Source organism: Lissotriton vulgaris, chromosome 2_1 (genome assembly GCF_964263255.1).
Source record: "Lissotriton vulgaris chromosome 2_1, aLisVul1.2, whole genome shotgun sequence".
NCBI classification, from domain to species: Eukaryota; Metazoa; Chordata; class Amphibia; order Caudata; family Salamandridae; genus Lissotriton; species Lissotriton vulgaris.
The window spans coordinates 296,062,566-296,089,470 of record NC_141687.1 but is presented as its reverse complement, the minus strand read 5'-3'; the positions used below and the strand labels follow the sequence as shown (position 1 = coordinate 296,089,470).

The 26,905-nt window shown below is 48.2% G+C and overlaps 1 protein-coding gene across 1 annotated transcript in view; it reads right to left on the bottom strand.

Annotated features, from left to right (window-relative positions):
* The window catches only part of TEX14 (testis expressed 14, intercellular bridge forming factor), a 1,917,691-nt gene that overhangs the window by 1,493,907 nt on the left and 396,879 nt on the right, over positions 1-26,905 (bottom strand). Inside the window, exon 6 of the mRNA XM_086954052.1 lies at positions 12,977-13,107. Coding sequence (XP_086810178.1) covers positions 12,977-13,107 — 131 coding nt within the window. The remainder of the gene's footprint in view (positions 1-12,976; positions 13,108-26,905) is intronic.

Genomic DNA, 26,905 nt, shown 5'->3' with positions numbered 1-26,905 from the left:
TCCTCTTTTTGCAGTATCATTTTGTTGGCCTTAGTATTCTGAGCACTTTACCACTGCTAACCAGTGCTAAAGTGCATGTGTTTCCCCCTAAACATGGTAACATCCATGTATACAATAGACATATTTAGTTTACATGTAAGTCCCTTTTGGTATACCATATAACCAGAGGCAGGAACTTAAATGCTACTATTGGGCCTGCTGCACTGTTTGTGCCACTCACACGAGTGGCCTTTAAACCTGTCTCAGGTCTGCCATCGCAGGGCCTTTGTGCAGTTTACTGACACTTAAACTTGGCCTTTAAAATGGCTTGCTAAGCCTTAAATTCACCTTTTATCACAAATAAGTCACCCCTAAGGGAGAACCTAGGTAGCCCATAGGGTAGGTCGCAGTGTAATTAAAAGGTAGGACATGTACTGTTAAGTTTTGCATGTGCTGGTAGTGACAAACACCCTAATAGGTTTTTCACTACTGCAGGCCTACTCCTCTCACAGTTTAACATTGGGAATTCCTTAATACACTTTTAAGATGTATTTCCTGATTAGAAAGGAGTATCTGTCTCATGTTTTATCTTTGGAATGGTATTCAGAAATCCTCTTTACTCGAAAAGTTGGATTTAACATTCCTAAATTAGAAATGTCACTTTTGCCCTCAAGACATCGCAAATCCGTTTGCTAGTCACTTTGCTGCGGTATACACCTCGGTAGCTCCCTACACCGACGAAGATTCCGCCAAACTCTTGTGGGACATAGCACTTCCCGCCATCTCCTTGACACAGCAACAACTATTAGATAGCCCTTTGACAGCAGGCGAAATAGCGCAGGCGATCAGATCGCTAAATTCAGGAATGACCCTCGGTCCTAACAGCATTCCAATCAAACTATATAAACTTAACCCCAATAAGCTAGCCACCTACCTTAAAGCAATGTTTGAGGAAAATAGGGAGAGAGGGGAGTTATCAAAGGATCAACTAATAGCCAGCATTGTAACTATACATAAAGAAGGCAAATCCAAAACAGACTGTACCTCATATAGACCGATCTCACTCCTTAATGCCGAACCTAAGATTCTTGCTAAGGTACTGGCTAACCGCCTAGTTAAACTTATATTGAGCCTCGTGCACACGGACCAATCCAGTTTCATACCGCACCGGAACACGCCACTGAACTTGTGCTGAGTCCATGGTATCCTAGGTAGGGCAGATACGATCCTATAACCAGCTATTCTTGTATCCTTTGATGCCACTATGGCGTTCGATACTATTGAATGGCCTTATCTACTAGCTGTGCTCCGGAAAATGGGGTTCGGCCTGGAATTTATCCAGTGGATACACCTCCTATACTGGATGCCATTGGCACAAGTTGTGGTTAATAATAAAAAGTCAGACGCATGTTGTATGTTCCCCAAGAAGAGCCTGCGTTTAGGCTGGACCGACATCTTCTGGCACCGGCAGGGATCATGAACGCCCTCTATAATAAAAAAAGGAAATACACCATCACCAGGCATTCACACTGCACACAATACTAATATGGTTTGTGGCTCAGCGCGCGTTGGGGTGGGAAGGAGTGATCACACAGGCAATGCCACTATGGGACACAAAGAAGCTAGGAATACTGGGTAACACCAAGGGGTTCAGCAACTGGGACACCATAGGAATATCAACAGTGGGGGACCTGTGGCAGAAGGGTGAGGTAGTTTCATTCGCGCATCTGCAGGCCACTTATGGTATGGCTGAAACCGAAAGATTCCGCAATATGCAGATTAGACACGTTCTGCAGTCAGTATTACCACCAGACACGACCCCGGAGGAATCTTCGCCATTAGAGGACAGACTCCTTACGGACCATCTTCAAGAAAAAAGCCATCTCGATGACATATAAAAAAATTGTTAATAATAGACCTGACCCCACAAAGACTGTTAGGGCCAAATGGGAGAGGGAGGTGGGAAATATCGACGAGGCAGACTGGCGGGAGGCGCTGGCCTCTCCTAGAGAGGCGGCTACTCCATTAAGACTTGTTCAACTTAAAATTCTCCACCGTACGTACTATACAAGGGTGCTCCTACATAGAATCGGTCGATCAGACACGCCAAACTGGGCCCTACTCTTGCCCAGTGGTGTAAGAGTATGAATCTGGCATTGGTAGCGGCAAGGTCAGTTTTTATTCACTGTGGCTGTCCGAAAAAGTGGGAAAAGGTTTGGGGGTGCTGGAACTCCTCTCGGGGAAATATATGTGAACCACCGCCTCCTGAGGACTCTGATTCGGATGCAAGTGCTTGAATACACTAAGCAAAGCAGATTGTTAGAAAATGATCGTATACATGTGGGACTATGAGAACTGTGGGGAAAATGGTATATCTAACTACTGTGACCTATTTAAACGTCATGCCAATTATGTTGTCCTGGAAATGTGGAACTATGGAAATGGGGGGAAATATTGTATATTTAATACTGTGATCTATTTGCATGTCATGCCAACTATGTTATCCTGGAAATGCATTGATTATCTTAATAATTAAAATTGTTTAAAAAAATATAATACAAAGTCAGACACATTTGCCTTGAGTCGGGGTACCCGTCAGGGATGCTCGCTTTCTCCCCTCCTTTTCGTTTTAGCATTGGAACCATTGGTGGCATGGATCCGAAGGGATCCAGTTTTTCGAGGTATGCGCTGGTCACCTGAATGGGAGGACCGCGTCTCGTTTTACGCAGATAATATATTACTCAACCTAACTTATCCCCAAAAATCCCTAATCACAGTTTTAGACATATTGGCAGTATTCAGCAGATATTCTGGGTTCAGGATCAACTGGACTAAGTCCCACCAATATGTCCTCCAGGGAGGATTACTTGCCTTATCCAGATCAGTGCCACGGGATTTAAATATCTGGGGAAATTTCTCTCCTTAGATCCCGCACTTTGATTCGAAAAAAATGTGCTTCCCCAATATTACAATTAAAACAGGACATAGCCAGTTGGAAATCCCCCCCCCCCCCCTCCCCCCTCCCTCCTGGGTAAGGCTGCATTTTTTTTAAATGATTTCTCTACCCCGCTTCCTATATACCCTGCAACATTCACTCGATCCTGTTCCATTGACATATTTTAAAGAAATCGAAAGCCTCCAGAAAGAGTTGTTGTGGAATGGAGAGCCACGTATAGCCCTGGGTAAACTTACATAGGAATGGTATGATGGAGGGACCAGCCTCCCTGATATAAAGAAATATTACTGGGCTGGGTATCCGGCAACTATCAATCATGGCTCCTGGCCGGATTCACTTGACGGGCCCAACCGGTCATTCGGTCAGTGTGTGGCGTGCCGCAAACAGATCCCTGGGATGGGAGCATAGACCTACGTTGGCTACCCCCCTATGGGATTCCGTACAATTGGGAAATCTGTGGACTTCGAAGGGATTTGATAAAAGGGACATTATTGGTATCTCACAAATTAAAGATATGTGGGAGAAGGGAGGAGTGAAAACATTTGCTGCTCTCCAAAGACAGCATGAGCTGACTGACACTGAGCATTTTTGCTATACACAGGTTCGCCATGCACTATACTCACTCCTTCCAAAGGGCCCCCCCCCCCCCCAGAGGATAGATGGCCACCTCCCAGAAGGGGCCATCTCACTGACTTATAACAAACTAATATATAATATTGAGGATCCTCTTTCCGTATTACAGCAGAAATGGTTAACAGATGGCTTAAAAGTGGATGATGAGGAATGGCAGGAGGCGATATCCTCCCCCCGGGTGTTAGCAATCCCAGCATGACTAAGGCTGGTACAGCTTAAAATCCTGCACAGTAAATATGCAATGATGTCCCCCTTCAAGCTGAGAGTGGAAGCCGTGGTTTTTCACTCGTGCGGAGGATGCCTGGGACTGGCTGGAGGGTTGGCACACGGTTGAAAAGAAGGCGAAGAAAGGATTCTCGGCTGCCGATGATGCCAAGGACTGACGCCAGCACAGACGCTCTCCTCCACATTCCGACTCTGACTCCCAGGGACACACAGGGAGTGCTAACCTTGGAGGCTGGTAAGACTATGTGGTATTAATCATGTTCCCTAGAGGCCTTCTTGAATGCTTCAGGGCACGGACACGGAGTCCCAGCCTTCTAACTGTGGGAACAATGAATACAGATTTGGTTGGGAGAGTGGGGGTGGAATCCCCGATAGATGTGTACTGCAACCTGCAATTGTTTAAGGGAGTGACCCAGAGCTCGAATGACCTACTTAAAGTTGTAATTGGTATGTTCTTTCATCATGTTTAGCGGTTTGACGGTTGTTATTTCCTATAATGGGGCCGGTGTTATTTCCTATAATGGGGCTGCTGCTGCGATGGTCCTTGACTAGGGCACCGTAAGATGATAGTAGAGAGCCGGATTGGGCCGTGATGCTGTACATTGTCTTGGGGGTGGGCTCTGCCCGGGAGACCAGGCACCAATTGATTGAATGTGGATGAACTGGGAGTGGGATAGCTCATGTTCCCTTGAGTTGTTTAAGGGTGGGGGGGACGGGCGGTTCTAGTCCCGTTAAGCAGGGAGGCAGAGAGGGGGGTAAGTTCGTAAAAGTATGGGTAAGTTCGGGATTGACTTGTTGGGGGGTGTTGTTGTAATATTTTTTTTGCAGTAGGACAAACAGCTTCTTCTATATGTACATCTTGGCTAGTATCAGTAACCAGGTGACTGATGTTAAGTTTCAAGGCATTGTACTACGTGGTAACGAACTAAGAGCCGCTATGAAAGATGCCGCACAGGGTTTAATACCATTGTATTACTATTAGAGACAAATGGCAAGAGGTCAGGGACTTAAACTTATTACATGGAATGTCAACGGGTTAGGGGACAAAATTAAGAGAGGCATTGTGCTGTAGTATATCCACCATCAGGGGCTTGATATTGTGCTGTTTCAAGAAACTCATAACCAGAGGGTGATCGAATTGGAAACGGAGATCTTATGCCTTGTGAGCGCCAACTCCCAAGGCCATGATCCGGATACTCAGCTCCGTCTTAATTTAAAGAGACAGGATTATAGGCAACTGCTCCTGGAGGGCGCAATAGGCGTGCCCTTGCCACCCGTCACAGAGTATACTAGCAGGGCGAGCAAACTGGTAAACTATTGGCATGGCTGGAACACAAGTAACAGTCAGCGAGATGGGTGCGTGCAATTAAGGGGCAGGATGACGATCTCATTACCGACCCCCGTTGCACTGCTGAGACTTTCGCGAACCACTACGAAAGAGTGTATGGAATTCCACAAAACTCACAAGCTCCGACAGCCGCAGATCTCCTCGCTACTGTCGAGGTAACATGTATCTCCCAACAAGGTAGGGAGGCTTTGGACGTTGACATCTCTGTTGACGAAATTCAGAAAGCAATTTCGGACATTCGCGCGGGTAAGGCGATGGGCCCTAATGGGCTTCCTAGCAAACTGCTCAAACCCATGGCCCTGAAGCTAGCGCCAAATTTGCTATTCTATATAATAAAAGCTATGAGATTTGCCTCCTCCTAGGTGATATCTGTGCGGCCACCATTGTGGTTATCCACAAAGCCGGTAAACCGGTGGATGAGTGCACATCGTACCGGCCCATATTGCTGATTGCAGTGGAGGCCAAAATTCTGGCCAAACTGTTGGCTAATCGTCTGCTTCCTTATCCCACCAACCTAGTTCACCCGGACCAGTCAGGATTCATGCCGGGTCGGAATAAGTTGCGAAACGTGTGTTGAATCCATGGCCCGCTGGGCCGTGTGGATACGCTAGAGGAAGAAGGGATCTTGCTTGCGCTTGACGCAAAAATGGCATTCAACACCGTGGCATGGGAGTATCTGTTTGCGGTTCTAACCCGCATAGGGTTTGGACCCAAGTTGCTTGGGTGGATCGGACTATTATACACGCAACCCATGGCGCACGTTTCAGTGAACAATCATTGCTCCACTTCCTTCCCCCTTTGTCGAGGCAGGGGTGCCCGTTATCGCTGCTCTTTTTTGCCCTGGTTCTTGAACCTTTGGCGGTTGGGATAAGGGGGGACTCAGGTATCAGAGTCATTAAGTGGACGAACGATCATGAAGACCACATATCAATCTATGCGGATGATATTCTGCTTTATCTCACCTCACCAATGCGCTCACTCCGCCGCGTACTCCATATTTTCCATATATTTGGGGCGCACTCTGGATACCAGATAAACTGGTGCAAATCCCATATGTATTCTCTCTGCGGGGAGACCCGCCGCAAAGTCCTTGAGGATATGACACTCCTGTGGAGTCCCATAGTTTTCGATACCGTGGCATTTTTATAACGACAGATGCAGCACTATTTTATGAACAGAATCTGTTGGGGCCGCTGCAGAGTTTTAAATCAGATGTCACCCATTGGAAGAAACTTCACCTAACTCTTCTGTGACGTGCTTCTTTATTAAAGATGCTCGCCCTGCCATACTTTCTTTATGCCCTGCAAAAAACTCCTATTCCGGTTCCTAACTCCTATTTTTTGCAGATCGAAGCAGCAGAAAGAGACTTACTTTGGGATAACAAGCCACCTCGGATAGCCATAAATAAACTCACCATGGGATGGTACGATGGGGGTATTGGGCTGCCGAACATGCGCCTCTACTATCAGGCTTAGCATTTAACTGCCATCAATAAATGGGTTTTTGGGCCACATGACCATCCCAGCTTCTGCACCGACTATTGGCTAATGGGGAAGGGAGGTTACAGTAGAGCATTGCACACAGCCCCAGAAAATTACGCCTGACTGGCCCCACGGCCCGTACAGTGGAAGTGTGGCATGGAGTCCAGCGGCGGATGGGTTGGCAGGGGTGCCTAACGAAGGCTACCCCTATGTGGGAACATGACATTTTGGGAAGACTCAGTGCCTGTGAGGGGTTTGATAACTGGGACATGATCGGGATTTCCACTGTGGGTGATATGTGGGTTAAGGGCAAGAAGGCTTCGTTTGCGGACCTCTAACTCAAATATCAACTAGCACCGTTGGAGTTCTTCCGTTATCTTCAGGTCAGCAATGACATTGACTCTGCCCTCCCTAAAGATACCCCCCTCCCGGATTCCTCTCTTCTTGAGGAAAGACTATTGCTGGACCCACTGGACCGCAAGGCCATTTCACTCACATATAAGAAATTGTTCAATACCTGGACCGACCCAATGCGGAAGCTACGAGCGAGTTGGGAGATAGACCTGTGGGAATTACCAACGAGGACTGGATAGAGGCACTGGCCTCCCTCGGCAGGTGGCCATTCCAATGCGACTTCGGCTAGTCCAGCTCAATATTCTTTTGACACCACACTGTTATTTAGGTTAGGTAGGAACCCTGATGCACTTTGCCTCCGACATTGTAATCAAACTGGTACATCCATGCACATCCTAAGGGAGTGCCCCCACATACAACAATACTGGATAGACGTTACCCAACAATTAACACGGACTTTGACAAACCTATACAGCCATCTCGAACACTATGTCTCCTCAATATCTGGGAGGCAACAGACCTCACACAAGCTGAACAATCATGGGCCACTATGGGGTGGAGTACACCGAAACAGAATATTGCCCAGAAGTGGGGGGTGGGCACTATACCACAGTTACGGGACTGGGCAAAAAAAATTGACCACACCATGATTGCGGAAAAAACAGTGTAAAAAGGAAGAGGAGGTCCACGAAAATGGGATCAGAAGTGGGGACGCTGGAACAAATACAGGGTTGAGATATTCATTTCTCCCACGGTGGAACTTAGGAGGGAAGAGACTCTCGATGTTGGAGGGGGAAGATGAGGAGATGATGGCACAGACTCAGGGCAACTAAGAACAATGAGAACTAGTGGTGTTCCCTGACCCGGGGACATAGTTGCAACCCTCATAGTAATTGTTAAGCTGTTAATAGAGTGTAATTCTCTGTGCTCCTGATGGATTGAAGGTAGTAATGTAATGCTAAAATCTTGTATCACCCTGCTGCGGTGTCTATGTAATGTCATTATTGCTGCAGTTTGTTTCTAATAAAAACTGTTAAAAAAAATCCTGCATAGGGTATATATGACCGGACCCCGACTGGTACAGATCGGTAGAGCAGGAACAGAGAACTGTCGCAGAAGGTGTGGGAAAATAGGCACCTTTATATTTACATATGGGAGTTGTTAGACCCGTCTGCTTCTGAGAGTCCCCTCACCACTATGATTTCTTTTGTTCCCCTGGTCCTCCCAAAATTTGTCGCTTTTCTTTGTGTGCCAGGACTTTTTATGTGCTATTTCATGGGGCTAGATGTTCCTTGACGCCCAGTTGCTCACAAGGTTTTTGGCACCTATTTACAAGGCGTCTGGCGTAACCTGTGGCATTATAGATCGGGATTGGCAACCTGTATGAATGGCCCTAAAATGGTGGACATCCTTTTCCCTCATGTGAGTGACTCCCCTTGGAGCCTCCATGAACTCTGGCCTTTCGAGGTTTTGGCGCCCTTTTGTCTGGCGCACATTCCTGACAGGAATTCCTTTATTTCCCTCAGGTACACAAAATGGCTGCTCTAGAACCACAGTACGGTGGCTGCTAGGGTCCTAAATACACCTCAAAAGTGCCATGTCATTGACACAGCCAGAGAAGGTTCTAGAACCTTCTGGCTCGTGCCAGCGCCTCAGGGCACTGGCTATATAAGGTCCAGTCCCTGGCGGCCATTTTAGAGAGATTGAACAAGATTTGACCTTAAGAAGAAGAAGGAGATTCCAGACTTGACACTAGATTGACACCTGCCCTGTTGACCCCTGAGGTGGCTGATAGCGCGGGCAGTAGAGTAGCAAAGGTCATTGGCGTTGATTCTGACTGGCGTTCCAGTCAACTGCGTGAGCGGTGACCTTGCGCCTACAGCGCCTGCCCAGCGAGTGCCTCATTACCCCCAAGAGAATGTGGCCAATTCCGTGTGCCACCCCGTCCCCCCGGTGGTGAATTGCGACAGACTCCGCGTGTCGCGAGGCGAGAGCAAGTTCGCCGCGACCGCGATCGTCTTCAGTGCCCCCTTCGTGACAGGCGCCTCCAGCGAGGAGCTCAGACGTCTCTGAGCCCCACCGGCGCAGATGCTTCCTGCGTGGGCTGAAGGTGAGGTGGTGCGCCGGGGCGGGGAAAGGCCGGCCTTCGTTGGGCGGGACTAGTGTCTCTGCCCCTCCCCAGTGAATCGGGAGCTGTAGCAGTGGGCGGGAACCACCCCCGTATGAGGAAGTTGGAGGGAGGTCCGTGGAGCCCCTGAGAACCTCGTTGCTGGCTTGAGAAGTGCTGTGCACTGACTGAATCGCTTCCTGATTGCAGCCGATGCGAGGTAGGCCCGTTTCTTCAGGTGGGGTGCAGCGTTGTGAAGGAACTGTGAACCGGCATTTATTTGACTGCGCGCGAAGATTGTGTGACCTCTCCGGCAGCCCGTTCATCAGTCTAAAGACTTTGAACTGGTGCCGCCTGAGTGCTAGCGGTGACAAAGCCCATAGGCGCGCCTAGACCCCACCGGCAAGCAGAGATCTCATCCCGGTGGCAGCAGAGTGCAAATGAAGTATTCACTGTGTTTCCTTGCCTTTTAGATACACGCGCATACTCCCCGAATGAACCTTAAAGAGTCCTAAAACTCATTCTGTGCCCAGAGAAGCCCGTATGCATGATCATTGAAACCAACACAAACTGTAAGAGTTATCTTTCCAAACTGAAACGTACTGCAAGTGTAATGTTTCTGAAGTATTTAATTGGTGGCAGCGATACCAGAATGAACATGTGTTTGTTTAGTTAAATGAACCAGTATTTATTCTGCTATGCAAAAGTGATATTTATTCTATTTATTGGTGATATTTATTCCTGATATTATCTATAGTATTTATTTCAGAAGAAGATTTGTGACTAAAAGAAATGTGTATGTGCTTTCCCAATTGAACCCTATTCACAACAGAGAGCTTTTATATAAAGGAATCATATTTTTCTACAGCAGTGGTGTGGTGTCCTTCTTTTTGGTGTGACTGCAGAGGGAGTTATTATTGGGTCATAGCACTAAAGCCTTCACTTGCCTTGTCACTTGAGCCAAGCTACCCCCTTTGTGCTGGGCTTGCCCATCGCAGGTCCAACAGGAGTGCACACACATTCAGGTATACTGAAGGGAAGTGCATGAAGTAATGGGAGCAATACTTGCAGTCGCTATTCACCCAGCAGCACGTAGATGTCTACTGAACATATGGGGGCCGACTGACTTGAATGCTCATCAAACACAGTGCACCAATCTGGGGTTCATGCTGGCCAAAAGAAACATCACTCTGGCCTCGGGAGCAGCAACACCACCCACACTGGAGGCATGGTAGACAAGTATGGACTGGTGCATATTCAGGGAAAAGACAGAATATGTTGCCCGGGGCTGCCCCCAAAAAGTGGTCTCGTATCGTGGAGATATTTGTGTTCCCCCACAATGTATTGAACTGGCTGACCTGTTTCCTCCATGATATGTCCTACTGTGTACAATGTGAATGGCATTGCAGTAAATTCGGCACCCTCGACGTTCCTTTCTCTTTCCATTTTTGCACCTATGATCACGCTATTTCACTCTTGCTCCTAATTTCTGAACCCTCTAACTTTATTATCACTCCATGACTTTAACGTGGGGCCACTGATTCTATGTTTTTCAGCCTGTTGCCTTTGTAATAATGATAGTCTGACATGTATATGTTACTTTGTTCAGATTCCCTTGACGAAGGGCGTGTTGTTTTTGCCCGAAATGCATTGGGATTTATGATTTGAAACTCAACATGAACTCTTTTGGATCTCATCCTTTGAATTTGAAATTTGAATGACTTGAACTTACATAAAGACTTTTGTTTCAAAACTAAAAGGACCATTTCTGTTTTACTGTTTGAAATTGCTTTATTGCTATAATTGGAATAATGATGATAATGTTTGTGAAATATGTTTTATACTATTGCTTAATTTAGTACACTCAAATTGAGTGACTGGCAGCAGTGCACCGGTACAACCAGATTCTTATCTGGCACTCTTTGCTTATATTCTCAATAGGCTTGCAGAGCCTATTCCCCCCCGCTGCACGCATAGTTTATTTTCGTACTAACATAGTTGAATTGTCAACAATTTATACACTTGTTCACTGAGTGCAAGACGGTTGCCATTCCTCCTTACTTTTAGAAAGTGGGCATTTCTCTGGTCTTACTGCTCTGTGTGCCTGCAGTCTGTCTTCAATACACGTCTGGGGTGAGTGACAGCTAAACTTTGTGCATTCCCTTCAGACAGCCACAAACATAGGAAGGTTAGGTGTGTCTACTACATACTCATCTGCATTCTGATGGCACTTCCTGAGCAGGAAGGGAGGAGGGAGCTGACACTTACATCTGAATATACAGTAACCTGTTTCCCACACAAATGACTTATTTTTTGATAGGTGAAGATATATGGGCTATTATCATCTCGCATTATCCCTGGCAGCCACCCTGTCAGAACCACTGGGATACATAGAATATTGAGCATGGCAACTCATAAGGCATTTTCCTATACTACACTTGTTTACACTGCATTAGAGAGCTTAGTCGTGTGGAATTAGGATCGCCACTATTATTGGTTTACTTTCAGGATTGTCAATGGCATTAGAGTGTGGTGGGCACTCATTTTTCTGGCTCTCCTTAGTTTATAAAGAGGGTGAGTGGTTAAGATTTAGGACCTTGATCTCCCAAATTATAACATGAGGGCATGTGTGTGCACAACATGAAACTTTTAAAAATGCACAAAAGTGCATTTTTCAAAGTTTTCGCAAATTACCATGAGGTTCAACCTCATTCCTTAAATGCAATCGCAATTTGAGAATTCGCAAATATTTGCCAAATCTCAAAATTGCGAGGGCCTTCACCCTTCATGCATTCCAAAATCAGATTTTGCGATCGCAAACGGCCGATTTTTGCGATTCGCACCGTTTGCGATCGCAAAATCCTTTGATGCATGTACCTGCTAGTCATTTAAATGCTTCTACCTATAAAAGGGTGTTTTTTCTTTCTGTTACATGTCTTATGATAAGTGTCCATGAGTGTTTTTCAAATCTTTAAAGTCTAAGGGGCAGATCTACAAGGAAATAAGGCGTCCGTTTCCTTGCGCTAAATGCCATTGCGCCTCCATTGATGCGCTGTATTTACAATACAGTGTCCCATGGCGCAAGGATTAATAGATGCGTCAGAAATTCTGACGCATCTATTGGCCCAAAAGTAACTAATTGCTGGAGTTGCTCAAGAAAGTGATGCAACTCCTGCACTGCGCCACAACACATAGGTGAGTCTCATTCAAAAAGCCCTGCGCCATTTCTTAGGCCTAGTCTGAGCAGGCGCAGGGATTTTGACGCAGTGAAGGCACAGAGTGATGCAGTGAAAAGTTGATAATTTCACTGCGTTAGTTCTACATGGCTTTTTGAGTGGGAAAGCCCACCCTGCATACATTATACCTGACGCAGGAATCATGTGATGCAGGTCTTTACAATGTGACGCATCTCCCTGGATGTGTCACGTTGCAAATTGGCCACATTGTTTGAACCACCATTGTGTCAAAAACAAGTGACACAATGGCGGCGCAAGGGGGTTGTAAATCTGGACCTAATAGTGATTATCTGTTCAAATCCTGTGCCATTTTTTTGTCCCGTATTTTATTTGTGATTCTGTTCCTTTTGTGTTTTGATTTGGTGCCTTTTTACATGTTATTTTCAGCCCTGATGTAGTTCTCCCTGAGAGAACGAAACACGTTGGCTGAGCTGAATGTGTTATTAACATATGGGAGGTACTGATTGGAAATAAAGACGTTTCATACAACAAACGTATTTTGAACTTCATTGCCTAGTGCTTACCCACTTGTAGCTCCATTTTTGAAATGATGAAACTGGGGTGAGGTGCAGAACTAAAAGTCTACCGTTGAAGCTTTGTTCTTTGAATCATAAATCAAACTGTTCAGGAGCTGTAAACATATTACATGGAACTCACTTGGTCATGGTCATATGGGGTCCACCACAAAAAGAGAACGTTGGCTCATCATCTGCTTGGACAACTTCTTTTTCCTCAATTACTGGGAGAGAAGCCAAATAAGCAAGTTGTCTACTTCCGGTGAAACACAGCTAAAGGAATAAAGACAGTGGGTCACTAGTGCACTTTTTGAAAAGGCAGATGCAGTGAAGCTGTAGGTTATAGGTCAAAATATAATTTTACACACAGGCTATTGGAACATACCCAACCTGATGCTTTAGTTATTCAGGGTTATTACAAAGGCTCACCCATACACACCCTGTGCACATTGAGGCTCAAACACTGGCTGATGGACCCATGAGAATCGTGCCTTCCATCTAGGAACAGAACAGCCAACCACAAGCTAGTGGTGATTTTGGGATACAGCTAGAAACCAGGGCCCAAATGTACTAAACACCTGCATTCTCCTTGCACCTTGCAAATCAATGTAAGGCAACACAAGTGCTTAAGTGACATGTACAAAGCTACTCAAATTTATATTTGAGTTGCTGGTTTCACTTTTCACACAGTAACACACAACTGTGCCCTTTGCTGACTTGAACTGCCTTTGATGGCGTATAGTGGGTGGTGTTACCCTGGTGGAGCATGGGCATGCCTGTGCATACACACATGTATTTTGCCACAATCTCAGATTTACGAAAGTTAATAAACCTGGGATTGATCCACATTGGTGCGCCTACTTGACCTCAACATAACAAGGAGAAATACATATATTGCTTTCAAAACAATCCTACCCACAACAAAGACGTCCTTGCACCATGCTGCAAGGGTGCCTCTATTGGTGCTACGCAACCGCAAGTGAGCCAGCACAGGGAGACAGCTGAAAAGTGCCATATCTTTGTAAATATGGCACAGTTCAGCTCTCTCTCCTTCACCCAATGCAGCATAACAACTTGCCTTGCTGGGTTGCGTTGCATGAAAGATTAGTAAATCTGAGCCCAAATTTGTTTCACAATTCTTCATTTCAAGATTAAAACAAAACAGTGGATAGGGGAAGAAGGGACGAGGAACATAACGTACCAAAAGTTAAACAGTAACGCTGTACGAAAATGCAAATGCTACTTACCAGTATGCATCTGTTCTTGGCATGTAGGGCTGCTGACATTCATATCTGTGCATAGATCGCCGCCTAGTGTTGGGTCCGGATGATTGCACATTGTTGTCCTGGAAGAGTCTTCGAAGTATCACGAGATAGGTTGCTCCTCCCCTGGACTACAGTGCGCATGGGCATCGCCTCCATCCCCAGATTGTTTTTAGCCATTGGCAGAGATGGAGTGACACACGTGAGTGATGCCCTATGCTAAGAGTATGAAAATATGTGTAAAGAAAATACTGCAGCTGCTACAGGCGCCGGGGAGGAGGGCGGGCGATATGAATGTCAGCAGCCCTACATGCCAAGAACAGATGCATACTGGTAAGTAGCATTTGCAGTTCGAGGCGTGTGGGCTGCTGAATTCATGTCTGTGCATAGAATACATAGCAGTCCCTCCATTAGCGGCGGCCGCCCGTGCCAGCTGCAGCCGTTTGAAAAAGCGTTTTGAGAACAGCCTGGCCAACAGCTGCCTGCTGTTTAGAGTGCACATCTACACAGTAATGCTTAGTGAAGGTGTGTGTGGTAGACCATGTAGCTGCTCTACAAATATCTTCTAAGGGAATGTTACCTAGGAAAGCCATAGAGGCCCCCATCTTTCTGGTGGAGTGGGCTCTTGGTGGAATTGTGAGAGTGCGTTTAGCTTTAGCGTAACAGATCTGAATGCATTTCACTATCCACCTAGCGATCCCAGCTTTGGAGATAGCATTTCCCTTGTGGTGTGAGGCAAAAGCAACAAAGAGTTGCTTGGTCTTACGAAAATCTTTAGTTCTGTCGACGTAGTACATCAAGGCTCTTTTAACATCAAGGGTGTGGAGCATCCGCTCCGCCAGTGACTCTGGGTTTTGAAAAAACACTGGCAACTCAATTGTTTGGTTCATGTGGAATTGAGATACCACCTTGGGTAAGAGTTTAGGGTTAGTGCGGAGCACCACCCTGTTAGCGTGTACTTGGAAGAAAGGTTCCTGGATGGCGAGCGCCTGCAACTCACTAACCCTCCGTAGCAATGTAATTGCTACTAAGAAAGCAACCTTCCAAGTCAGAAACTGAAGCTCACAAGAGTGCAGTGGCTCAAAGGGAGGACCCATCAGCCTTGTAAGAACCACATTGAGGTTCCATTCTGGGGCTGGTGGTGTCCGCGGTGGAATGACCCTTTTGAGTCCTTCCAGGAAAGCCTTGATAGCAGGGACCTTAAAAAGGGATAGGTGTTGCCTATTCTGAAGGTATGCTGCCATCGCAGACAAATGAATGCGGATGGAAGAGTACGCCAAATTGCATTGGTACAGGTGGAACAGGTACCAAATAATGTTCTGAATGGAAGCGTCCAGTGGGTCAATATTGTGGTTTACACAGTACATGACAAAACGCTTCCACTTGGCTGCGTAACAAGCTCGAGTAGTGGGCTTCCTTGCCTCCCGAATGATGTCCATACAATCGGGGGGAAGATTGAGGTAGCCAAACTCTAGGACTTCAGGAGCCAGATCGCCAGGTTGAGCTGTTGCGGATCTGGGTGCTGAATGTCGCCATGGCTCTGCGTCAGAAGGCTGGGGGTGAGATGAAGCCTTTGATGCGGTACCACGGAGAGTTCCAGAAACGTGGTGTACCATGGTTGGCGAGCCCACGTTGGAGCAACCAGAGTGAGAGTCATCGAGTGCTGCCTGAGTTTGCGTGCCACCAGCGGTATCAGAGGTGCTGGGGGAAAAGCGTACGCAAATCTGCCTGACCAGTTCATCCACATCGCATTGCCCTGTGATTGCGGGTGTGGGAACCTGGCGGCGAAGCTTTGGCATTTTGCGTTCTCCTTTGTGGCGAACAGGTCTATCTCTGGACGACCCCACCTTTGGAAGTACGGTTGGAGTACTGATGGGTGTATCTCCCACTCGTGCATTTGGTGGCTGTGCCTGCTGAGCAGGTCCGCCATCTGGTTGTCTTTGCCCGGGAGATGCTCCGCCATGAGGAAGATGTTCCTCTGAATGGCCCACTTCCACATGCTCTGAGCCAGATGAGACAGCTGCGGAGAGTGTGTGCCTCCCTGCTTCTGGATGTAGTACATGGCCGTCATGTTGTCCGTCCGTATCAACACAACCTTGTTGGACAGATGTACTTTGAATGCCTTTAAAGCCATGAAGATTGCCATCAGTTCCAGAACGTTGATGTGCATCTTCCTCTGCTGTAGTGTCCATAGTCCCTGCACCGTGTAATGGAGTACATGCGCTCCCCATCCCTGGAGAGAAGCGTCCGTCGTCAGGATAATCTGTGGCACAGGCTCCTGGAACGGTCGGCCCTTGCAAAGGTTTAGTGGATTCCACCAATGCAGAGAGTTGTACGCCCGACCGCTCACCAACACTAGGTCTGTCAGTTGCCCATGAGCCTGAGTCCACTGACGTGCCAAGCACTCCTGAAGCGGACGCATATGTAGTCTTGCGTGCGGGACGATGGAGATGCAGGAGGCCATCATGCCTATCAACTGCATGAACACCTTCGCTGGAAGCGAGTGCTGAGGTCTGAATCGTTGGATCAGAGTCTGGATGCTGGCGATTCTCACTGAATTTGGCTGCGCAGTGGCTGCCAGCGTGTCTATTGTCGCGCCCAGATACTGCCGTACATGGGCGGGCTGGAGATGAGATTTTGGATAGTTCAGCGAGAATCCCAGATCGTGCAGGAGATGAATAGTGCGGGACACGTGGTCTGCGCACTGCTGTTCTGTCCTTGCCTGAATGAGCCAGTCGTCCAGATAAGGATAGACGTGGACGTTTTGGCGTCGCAGATGCGCCGCCACAGTCGCCAGGCACTTTGTAAAGACTCTTGGCGCTGTGGTGACCCCGAACGGCAGAACCCTGAACTGGTAGTGCTGGTCTAGGATTGTGAATCTGAGATACTTCCTGTGTGAGGGATGCAGGGGAATATGAAAGTATGCATCCTTTAGGTCCAGTGTGGCCAGGAAGTCCCCCTGTTGAAGCAGAGGGAGAACCTGCTGTAACGTGAGCATATGGAAGTGCTCCGAGAGAATATACCAGTTGAGGGGCCTGAGGTCCAGGATGGGCCTGAGGGATCCGTCCTTTTTGGGGATCAGGAAGTACAGGGAGTAAACCCCTGTTCCCCTTTCTTGCAGTGGAACGAGCTCGATTGCCCCTTTTTGCAGCATGACTGTGACCTCCTGCTGCAACAAGTGCAAGTGCTCGCCGGACATAGGACGGCTTCTTGGAGGAATGTTTGGTGGAGTGGAAGTAAGTTCCAGACAGTAACCGTACTGGATAAGAGATCTCACCCACCTGTCCGTGGTGATGGATTTCCACGCGGCAGGAACTGCTGGAGTCTCCCCCCGACCGGTGTTGAGTGGTCGGGGGGCAGTGACAAGACGTCACTGCTTGTTGGCGGCGGTGGACCTGGAGCTATTGTTTCCACGTCCCCTGCCCTTGACATTGTTGCCTCTGTAGCCACCTCTACCCTTGTTGGTGTATGAGGTCTGGGTATTGCCTTTATAATACTGGGTGGATTGCGATGCTTGACCCCTGGAGGTGCCTCTGGAATTGGAGCGGCGAAAGGAACCACCCCGAAACTGCTGAGATTGGAGGGCCCCCATAGATTTAGCAGTGTCTGTGTCTTTTTTCATTTTTTCCAGTGTCGCATCCACCTCGGGGCCAAACAGGTGGTCAGGATTAACAGTTTGGTTGAGTATGGTTGTTTGTATATCTGGTTTAAAGCCTGATATTCGAAGCCATGCATGTCTTCTCAGCAACACACTAGTGTTGATTGCCCTGGAGGCAGTGTCAGCCACATCTAGCGCACATTTGATGGAAGCGTTAGTGATTAGCTTGCCCTCCTGAATTAACATCTCCCCAGCCTCCTTGTACTGGTCAGGTAAGTGCTGCAACAGTGTCTCTAGGGTGTCATAGTGAGCCCTATCGTAGCGTGCAAGTAGGGCCTGCGTGTTAGAAATACGCCAGATGTTAGCTGCCTGCGCAGCAATCCTTTTCCCCGAGGCCTCGAATATTTTCGACTCTTTGTCTGGGGGAGTAGCGTCACCAGTTGTCTGTGAATTCGCCCTCTTCCGAGCGTTGGATACAACCAAAGAGTCCAGTGGCAGGTGTCCCTTGATATATGTTGGATCCGAGGGCGCTGCCTTATACTTTTTATCAATTCGAGGATTGATGACACGCGCCCGAGTGGGCTCCTTGAAGACCTCCGGCGCGTGCTTTAGCACTCCTTTGAGCATTGGCAATGTCTTGACCGACTTCTCGGCCACTGAGAAAGTGTCAAACAAAAAGTCCACATCCACAGGATCTGAGTGGAGCTCGACATTGTGGTTAGCTGCGGCCCTCTCAATCAAGGCGTTGAAGGCTGCAGAGTCCTCCGTCGGTGAGGTCTTTGCCGCAAAGAGCTGCGGTTCCTGACCCGATTGCGGGTCGTCTGGGTCGGCTCCGGCCGACCAAGGTTCATGTTCCTCCTCCGGATCCGAGTACGCCGGATAGTTGTACTCGACCTCCTCTTCATCGTCACCTTCCCCCGCGTTAGAACGCGTTGGAGAACGTTCCACATGTTTGGGAGACGAAGGCTCCATAGGGGCCGAAGCGCCCGTCGAGTCCTTCTTGTTCTTAAGAGGAATCCGAAAATGTTCTAGCACCGGCTCCGTGGTGATTTTCCTCTTGAGGAGGGACAATTTCCCAGTATTGGCGTCGATGATGACCTCTCGACGCTCTTCCTCCGCGAGTGGCTGGAGCCGAAGCTTCGACACCACCAAAGCTGCCTTGGACGTCGACGTCTCCTTCGAGGGCACGTCCGCCCCCTGCTTCGGAGCGAAGGCCTTCGGCGTTGACTTTGGCGGCAGGGGGTAGCGAATAGGCGTCTGCGCCTTCGTCGGCTTCGATGCGGGCTTCGGCTTCACCCCCTCTGGTTCGGGAACCTCAGCGTTTCGAATCCGTTGGAGGGATTCGACGACCTTCTTTGTCAAGGATGGAGAGGGCTTGACTGTCTCGAGCGATTTCCCTGAGTCGGGAGTCGAGTCTGCCGGGGGCAGCGTCTTCGGAGTCGACACCTTGCCATCCTTGGCCCCGACGGTCGGAGCCGGCACAGCCGGAGCCTTGGAATCGCTTTGGCGCTTCTTTGGAGCCTTTTTCGGGTCGTCGACCTCGACCATCTTCGGCGCCGACGCAGCCGCGTCGGCCACCTTCGTCTTCGGCGTCGACCCCGAGGCCTTGTGGTCGGCCATTTTGGCGTGGCCTTTCAAGTCGGCCATTTTGACTTTTTTAGGTGTTGACACCTCTAGAGCCTTCTGCCCCACCAGTGGAGCTTTCACTTTCGGTTTCGAAACCGATGGTGTTGATCCCGATGGCTTCACTTTCGTTTTCTTCAACGGGAGTGGCGCCTCAGAAATGTCCGCGGCCGGGCCGAGAGGCGGGGCAGTTGGACTATTAGCAAGGTCTTGGGTAAGGCCCGAAGGCGATCCCTCGACCTGGGCCGTATGTTGGGGATCGACCCCTGAGTCAGTTTGGGGGTGCTCTTCCTCCGAGCTATCCCCCACGGTGGCAATGGCCCCATCGTCGTCCCCTACCTCGTCGCCGGCTTCATCAAACTCCTCATCTTCCGCGTCGTAGTCCTCTCCCTCCGACGCAGGGCTAGAGTCCGAAACCTGAAAGACATTCTCATTGTCTTCAAATGCTTCAAAGATGTTGTCCGGCGGGGGCGCAGGGGGCGCCGACAACTGGGCCTGGAGTCGAGCGGCCCGACGATGCTTCAGGGTCTTCTTGCACCGGAACTTTGAGCAGGCCATACACCTGGCCTCGTCATGGTCCGGTGATAAACACTTGTTGCACACAGGGTGCACGTCGAGGTGCGAATACTTGGAGGTGCACACCGGGCACCTCTTGAATGGAGTCCGTTCCATGTTTAGGAACTTGGAGCGTCGAGTAGGCCCGTCCGCGCCGAGAGCACGCGGAGGGGCAGAGAGCGTTCGGAGCTGAGAATAAGATAACCCGAACGAAACAATACCGACGCCCAGCCTAAAGACCTTTTGGTCTCAAGTAGAAACGTAAAAGTACTATCGGTTCCGACAGCGGGAACCGAAACACATCCGAACCCAATGGCGGAAAAAAACAATCTGGGGATGGAGGCGATGCCCATGCGCACTGTAGTCCAGGGGAGGAGCCACCTATCTCGTGATACTTCGAAGACTCTTCCAGGACAACAATGTGCAATCATCCGGACCCAACACTAGGCGGCGATCTATGCACAGATATGAATTCAGCAGCCCACATGCCTCGAACACGCAGTGTTAGATGAAACAGGGTACTAGGTACATAGCATGTGGTGTGCCCACGAGGTACGGGACCTTGTAGTACAAGGAATGGCAATATCAAGGAAACATGAGTCCGCATTTGTACACAGAATGGTCATCTGATTGGGAGGGCGGAATATAGCATGACAAAAAAAAAAACTACTAAAGGAAAAGCAAACGGAATCCAAGCTCGCATCCACATGCCCAGGCAGGTTGGCATGGACACGAGGGAAAGGGGAGAGAATAGGGAGATGGGGGATGAGAGGAATAACATGAAAGACAAAGAAGAGGGTTGTGGAATAGGCAGAAGTGGGAGAGGAACGTGAAGCAAGTAGGTACACCCCCTCAAGGATCATTTTCAGATGGGTTCTTAAAGCAGTGTCAGTGTGGAATAATATCAGGTCACACTTTTGGTGACATGGATACTCTCAATTAAGGACAAGTGAGCTTCATCCCGGTTAAAAAAGCACCCAGGTGAGGAGTACGGTCTCCGTCTTATCCTGTAGGTCATATATGACCCGCTCATAGGAAGTTGTCTGGCATGTCATCAAGAATCATTCATCATGGGAGGGCACCAGTGGTAAAGAATGCAGATCTTAGCTGTGGTGAGAGCCTATGTAGTAGACAGCCCTGAAGGCTGGAAAGGTCCAGATTGATCGCAAAATCATGTAGAAGGATCAAGGGATGAGGCAGGTATGACATGATTGGGCGGGTCTCACTCAGCTTGGTTCTGACTGCCTCCCAAAAAGTATTACATGGCCCATAGGGACATTGTAGTCTTCACTAAGTTCGCATTAGCACATTGCAGCCTGCCTGCTGCTTTGCATACGTTACCGCATGTCTTTATTTTTTACAAGTTTTTTATGGCTACTTTCACATGAGATCTCATCATTGTGTTCACACGCTGCATGTTCCTGGGATTTTGACTTAACATTATGTGCAAGGTTGAACAACAATGCCCCTTGTTATTCTGGCCAGAACTTAGCCCTTGGATAAAACATACAGATGCAGCTGTTGTTTGCACAACATACTTTGATTTTTAGTGGGATACACAAATAGGTAACACACACTTGGAGAGGGACCTTTCCAGGGACAAGAGAAACAGCACCTATGATATAGATCTACCATCTATAGGCTAAGGTATGGGGTCTACTGACAAAGCCCAGAGATCTTATAACATATAATAATACTGCTTCTTAGCAAGGGGAGGGAGGTTACGCTCTATTGTCTTTTCATTATGACATCCCCTTTCATGATATATGGACTAGCTGCTATGCTAACTATATTTGTTCTATGCATTTTCCTGCTTGTCGTGGTACGTACACTGCATGTTAGGGCACGATAGTGGAAATAAATATTTTAAACTATTTTGTGTCTCTGTCAGATCTTATTGTATTGTACAAGAGTGCGAGAGAAAGGGTGTGTCTTGTTACCACGATTCCAGAGAGATCTGGGAGTGTTGGTTCTGGGGTGTCTAATCATTTGTTTCTCTGTGTGCGAGTAGGAGAGTAAGTGTGACATTATAGCGTGTCTGTCCTGGGCTCGTTGGGACTAAGGTAGTAGGGAGACCCAGTCCCTATACACAAAGGTCCTATAATCCTGCGCATAGTTCTGTGTTTGTGCAGAATCCCTGCAACAAAAGGTTGTACAGAGGGGCAATCCCAGAGGATGTGTATCAGGTCACAATGGTCTTGGAAGCAGCGCCAGCACTTTGCATATGGTAACAGGCCCTCTGCCAGTCATGTATGACTAGATGTATCACAGCTTTTACTGGTCACAAACAGGCCGATTTGCAGATTTGGCCTGTTTGCGAACGGTAAAAAGCCTTTTGGGATGTATAATTCCAATAGGCATTCACAAAATAGGTAATCACAATTTTTGCCATAACCTATTTTGCAAATGCAGTTAGGGAAGCGTAATTTGCGATTCCCTTAATGCAATGCAAGAAACATTCTCAGAATGCAACTTTGCATTAAGGAATCACAAATAATCACCAACTTTTAGTTGGTGGTAATTTGCAAATCCTTAAAAAAATGCACAAAATTGCATTTTTTCCAAGTGCCATGTGTGCCCAACATGTGCACGCATGACATTTTCTGAGGTGCATCAGGGTGGCCTAGTGATAGGAATCACTATTTTTTTTGTGCCAGCACCCTGTTAATTATCTTTATGTCTCTGTTATGCAAGGGGATGGGCCTGAAGCTCCAGCAAAGTAGGGGGTCTTTTCCCGGCTTAGAAAGGACTCCTATTAAGGTCCTATTGGAGATGGAGTGGAGGGAGCCTGTTTGATCGGCCCCAAGAAAGGCCCAATAGAGGTAGTCCACTATGTCCTCGCCTGTCCACTTATAAAATTCCACAGGGACTCCATTTTCTCCAGGGGCCTTGTGATAGGGGTATCTAGTAATGGCCTGTGCAATCTCTGTCTTACCAAATTTCCCCCTTTAGTAAATCCATGCTGGACTCATTGAGGCTGGGGATCTGCACACTATCAAGCAAGGCCTCCAGGCGGGCAGGGTCATCTGCCACACACAGGGTGTACAGGGCCTGGCAGAATTCCACAATCTTGTTGGTAATGTCTTGTGGGCGATTGAGGATAGTGCCATCTGTGGATTTAATGGCCGGATGGCAAGCGCCACCTCCTGTTAGCACAGCTGGGCCGCCAACAGCCGTCCTGCATTCTCGTCTTGCTCATAGTGACGACTTTTAAGTCTTTCAAGCACATACTTGGCTTAGAGGTGTACAGGGCGTTGAGGTCCATTCAGGCTTTCTCCAAGCGGCGGCGAAGAGGGGACGAGGGATTGTCAGTGTAGAGGCGTGTGAGGGACACAATCTCATCCTCTAGGGCACTCTGCTAGATTGCCCTCTGGGAGTTGGCAAGGGCCACATCTCTCGTGAGATGGCTGCGGATAACTGATTTTAGCGGCTGCCTATAAGACCCGGTGAGAAGTGACAGACCCCCTATTGTGTTCCAGATAAGTGGAAACATGGGTTCGGAGCTGAGGTTTGCCTTGGGGTGTACAGTAGTGTGATAAGTTTAAAAGTCTATGGCCAGGAGAGGTAAGTTCTAGAGAGAGCAGGATCGGTGAATGGTCAAGAAGCTCGCTCTACAGGATCCGCGAGCACCTTGAGAGGGCAACCACTGGCTGGGAGACCAAGAAGTAGTCCAGGCGGGACCTGCTGTCATGAACCGGCGATAAAAGTATACTCTCGGTCGTCTGGGTGTGAGAGTTGCCAGAGATCCACAAGGCCATGGTCAGAAGTAACGTCCCCTAGGAGGGCCCAACCCGGGTTATTATCTACAGCCAGTGGGGTGATTCGATCAAGTACTGCGTCCTGTGCCAGGTTGCAATCCCCTAGTATGAGATAGATGGAGGCCTGGATTCCCGTGAGGAGACGGTTGAGCTGGAAAAAAATTGCCACTTGGATCTCATAGTCCACCAAGCCAAGGATTAGCAGAGGCATAGCTGTAATCTGGATCCGTCCATGTTATCCGAGCCCTCTGCACATTCTGGAACTCTGAAAAAAACAGACTTTGTCCCTTTGTTCTCTATCTTCCAGGTCCGTGAAATTGTTCGGAAGGTGCCAGAATTCCTGGTCTCTATACGGGATGCAGTTGAGACATTCTTCCATGATCTCGAGACAATGCTTCACTCGCTCCACCCTGTCCTGAAAGCCTGCATTTCCGGACCATATGGATTTAGTCCCAACTGTGAGCTCCAATATCCTTTATTTTCTCATAAATTTATAAAGCGCAGACTTGACCTGAAGGTATCAGAGCGCTTTACATGAGCACCAGTTGCGTTACACAAGGATACATTCACTGTTTTTGTTAGGCACAGGAAGATTAAGTGATTTGCCCAGAATCACAGGATGTTCAGCGTCATTGCCAAGACTCAAACCCGGTTCCCCAGATTTGCGATCGGCCGCCCTAGCCGTTAGGCTACATCTTCTCTCCATCTTGGAGCCCTTGCCTTCAAAGCGGCGAACTACCGCAGTGATCTCCTGCAAGATAGGTCCATTGTTGTATCCGGTTGTGGACAAGAGATGGCCACAGTTGCCGAGGAGGAACACGTCGCCGGGAGAGCTTCCACGGGACCTGGTTGATAGATCGCCTCCATGATGAATTTTTGGTGAGAGGATTTGCAGGAGAATTTACAGGAGGACATTGCTGAGGCAGGAGGAAAAGAAGAGAGAAGTTTGGTCACGCAGCGTGGCGATATAGAATGTGGCAAATTTGTGAACAGCCCCCAATTGTGCCTCTCAGAAAGGAGAAGTCTCTGTGGGACAAGCAATACCTGGAAGGCAACACATCCAAGTGGCGTTGCTCAAGTCATGCGGCGCGCCCCCATCCGCCATTTGTCCAGTGCTGTGTCCAGTGAGTAGAGTGTGGAAGATGATGGGGGGCGCAACGACACACGCCCTGGTAAAGGCAATTCCCCCCATCTCTGATTGTATTCCTATGAGGCGAAAATTAATAGCGGAGCTCCACAGCCGCTCAATCCTTTGGTGCCCATGGTCTCATATAGTCCAAGCGAGGATGCAGACGGCCAGGGGCTTTGACAGCAGGAACAGCATGAGCCACGGTGGAAGGAGACCAGCAGCTATAGTGAGTAGGTAGCCACTCAGGGGCACATCTGGGCTGAGCAAATTCTGGGGGTGAGGGTGGGTGGCTTGAAACTCCACAGAAAATTCCAGCAGACGATGTAGGGGGGGAAGAAGACTGGGAGCTTCCCTGGCTCTAACTAAGCCAGTGTGGCCGATGTGACCAATCTCTCTGTGGCCTCGTGGTCCAATGAATCAGGGCTGAGGCCTGGGGGAGAACCTCCGAAAGGCTGTAGGTGAAGGAGACCAGCGGTTCCCAGCAGAGTTGGAGGGGTCAGGCGAGGCGATGCAGACTGATATGGGCCTGGGCGGCCCAACACGGTTAGTAGCAGTGACTCATCTCTGTGGGTATGCCAGGGACCGCAGAGCTGTTGAAAGCCCTCAGGGGCAGCCCCAGGACATGGTGGACTTGTGGGGGACATATAAGGAGCCCAGTAGTGAAAGCAAGTCCCCAAATGCAGGGGGTGGGACCAGCACAGCAATGCAGACACAGGAGAGAACAGACAGTAAGCTGCAGAGGTTGAAGAGCGAGACGGCCCGCCCGAAGTTAATGGTGATGCGCACTGCTGTATTTCAGAACGTCCTGCGTGGCTGCGGAGCTGGCGGCCGGTGAGCACCGTCACAGGGTCACTTTGTAGCGGCCTATACACCCCAGTGGGGTCACAGAGGGGGGACCGGTAGCTCTGTGCAGTCAAGGCCAGGTGAACAGTGTCAGGACAAATCCACTTCTGGTTAAGCTATCTTGTCTAAAAAAGAGTTCTCCCAGGTAGCCTGTAATAGAAAAGGTGTGATGCCTCTACCCAGTACAAAGGCAGGTTTATTTTAGGAGTGAGTACATCTTAATACAGTCTCTAATAATATGAGATTCAGCTTTAGACAAAGGCTATATTTATGGGAAAATTTCCATCGAAACACAATGCTGACAAAATGGAGACGCTGCCTGCCATGGATTCGTAGGCCGTCCTGTGCGGCCGTGGACTGGGCTGCTGGTATTTGCCATTGGGAGGCCTGTTGATTTTGCCAAGACCCCCCAGTGAGGTTGCAGGAGTGAAGAGGTAGCATAAACTGATACAGATTAGGTTCCCACGGCAGTTAAGATTCCGCCTAATCTCTAAGAACACTCCGGCGAATGGAGCTCACTTAGTTAGCTGCCATCATCGTCCATCGTCTCTGTACTGGGATGAATGTATGACATTGTTCTGCATTCTGTCCATCAATTGTTCTTTTCTCATTGTCCATGGCCAGACCATGCCCCCTGGGCCCAGAATTGGTCAGTTAACAAATGCTTATTTGGAGCGATTCATGAAGAAGGACCAACATTATGTGGTAGTTAAATATACCAGCATCTAATGGTGTACCTCAACATCAATTTTTTCTTGGGTTGTACCTGATGTAAACCACTTCATATCTGCAAATATTCAGCATCAGAAATGAATATACCCTGTCAGCAATCATACTGTAGCAAAGGTGTACTTTCATGTCGTTATTCCTACCAGGAACGTTTTATGTCTATATTTTTAAGATATAGGAAAGTAGCTTTCAGTTTCATTGCAGAATGGCAGTAGTTTTCAAAGATAAACTACTGACGAGAGTATGAGATATAAGCACCTCTGAAGTGTGCTTTCTGGCAAATTCCCTTAGGCTTTATGACATGCAATACTATACACTGTTTATTCAATCATATGTTTGAGATGCAATTTATTTGTTATTGTTGGTACTAATCTTCTGCATTATGTGTGGCTGTGTAACAAACAGATTTATTAAAAATCAATATATTGAATGAAATATGACTGAGCATTGTATACAAATACAAGTCACATATGCTTTTGTAAGAAATAAATATATGGTGTTACTTTATACACAACCCTCTGATGGAAACAGAATGCAGCTGTCAATAATAATGACGAAATAACTATTTAAAAAA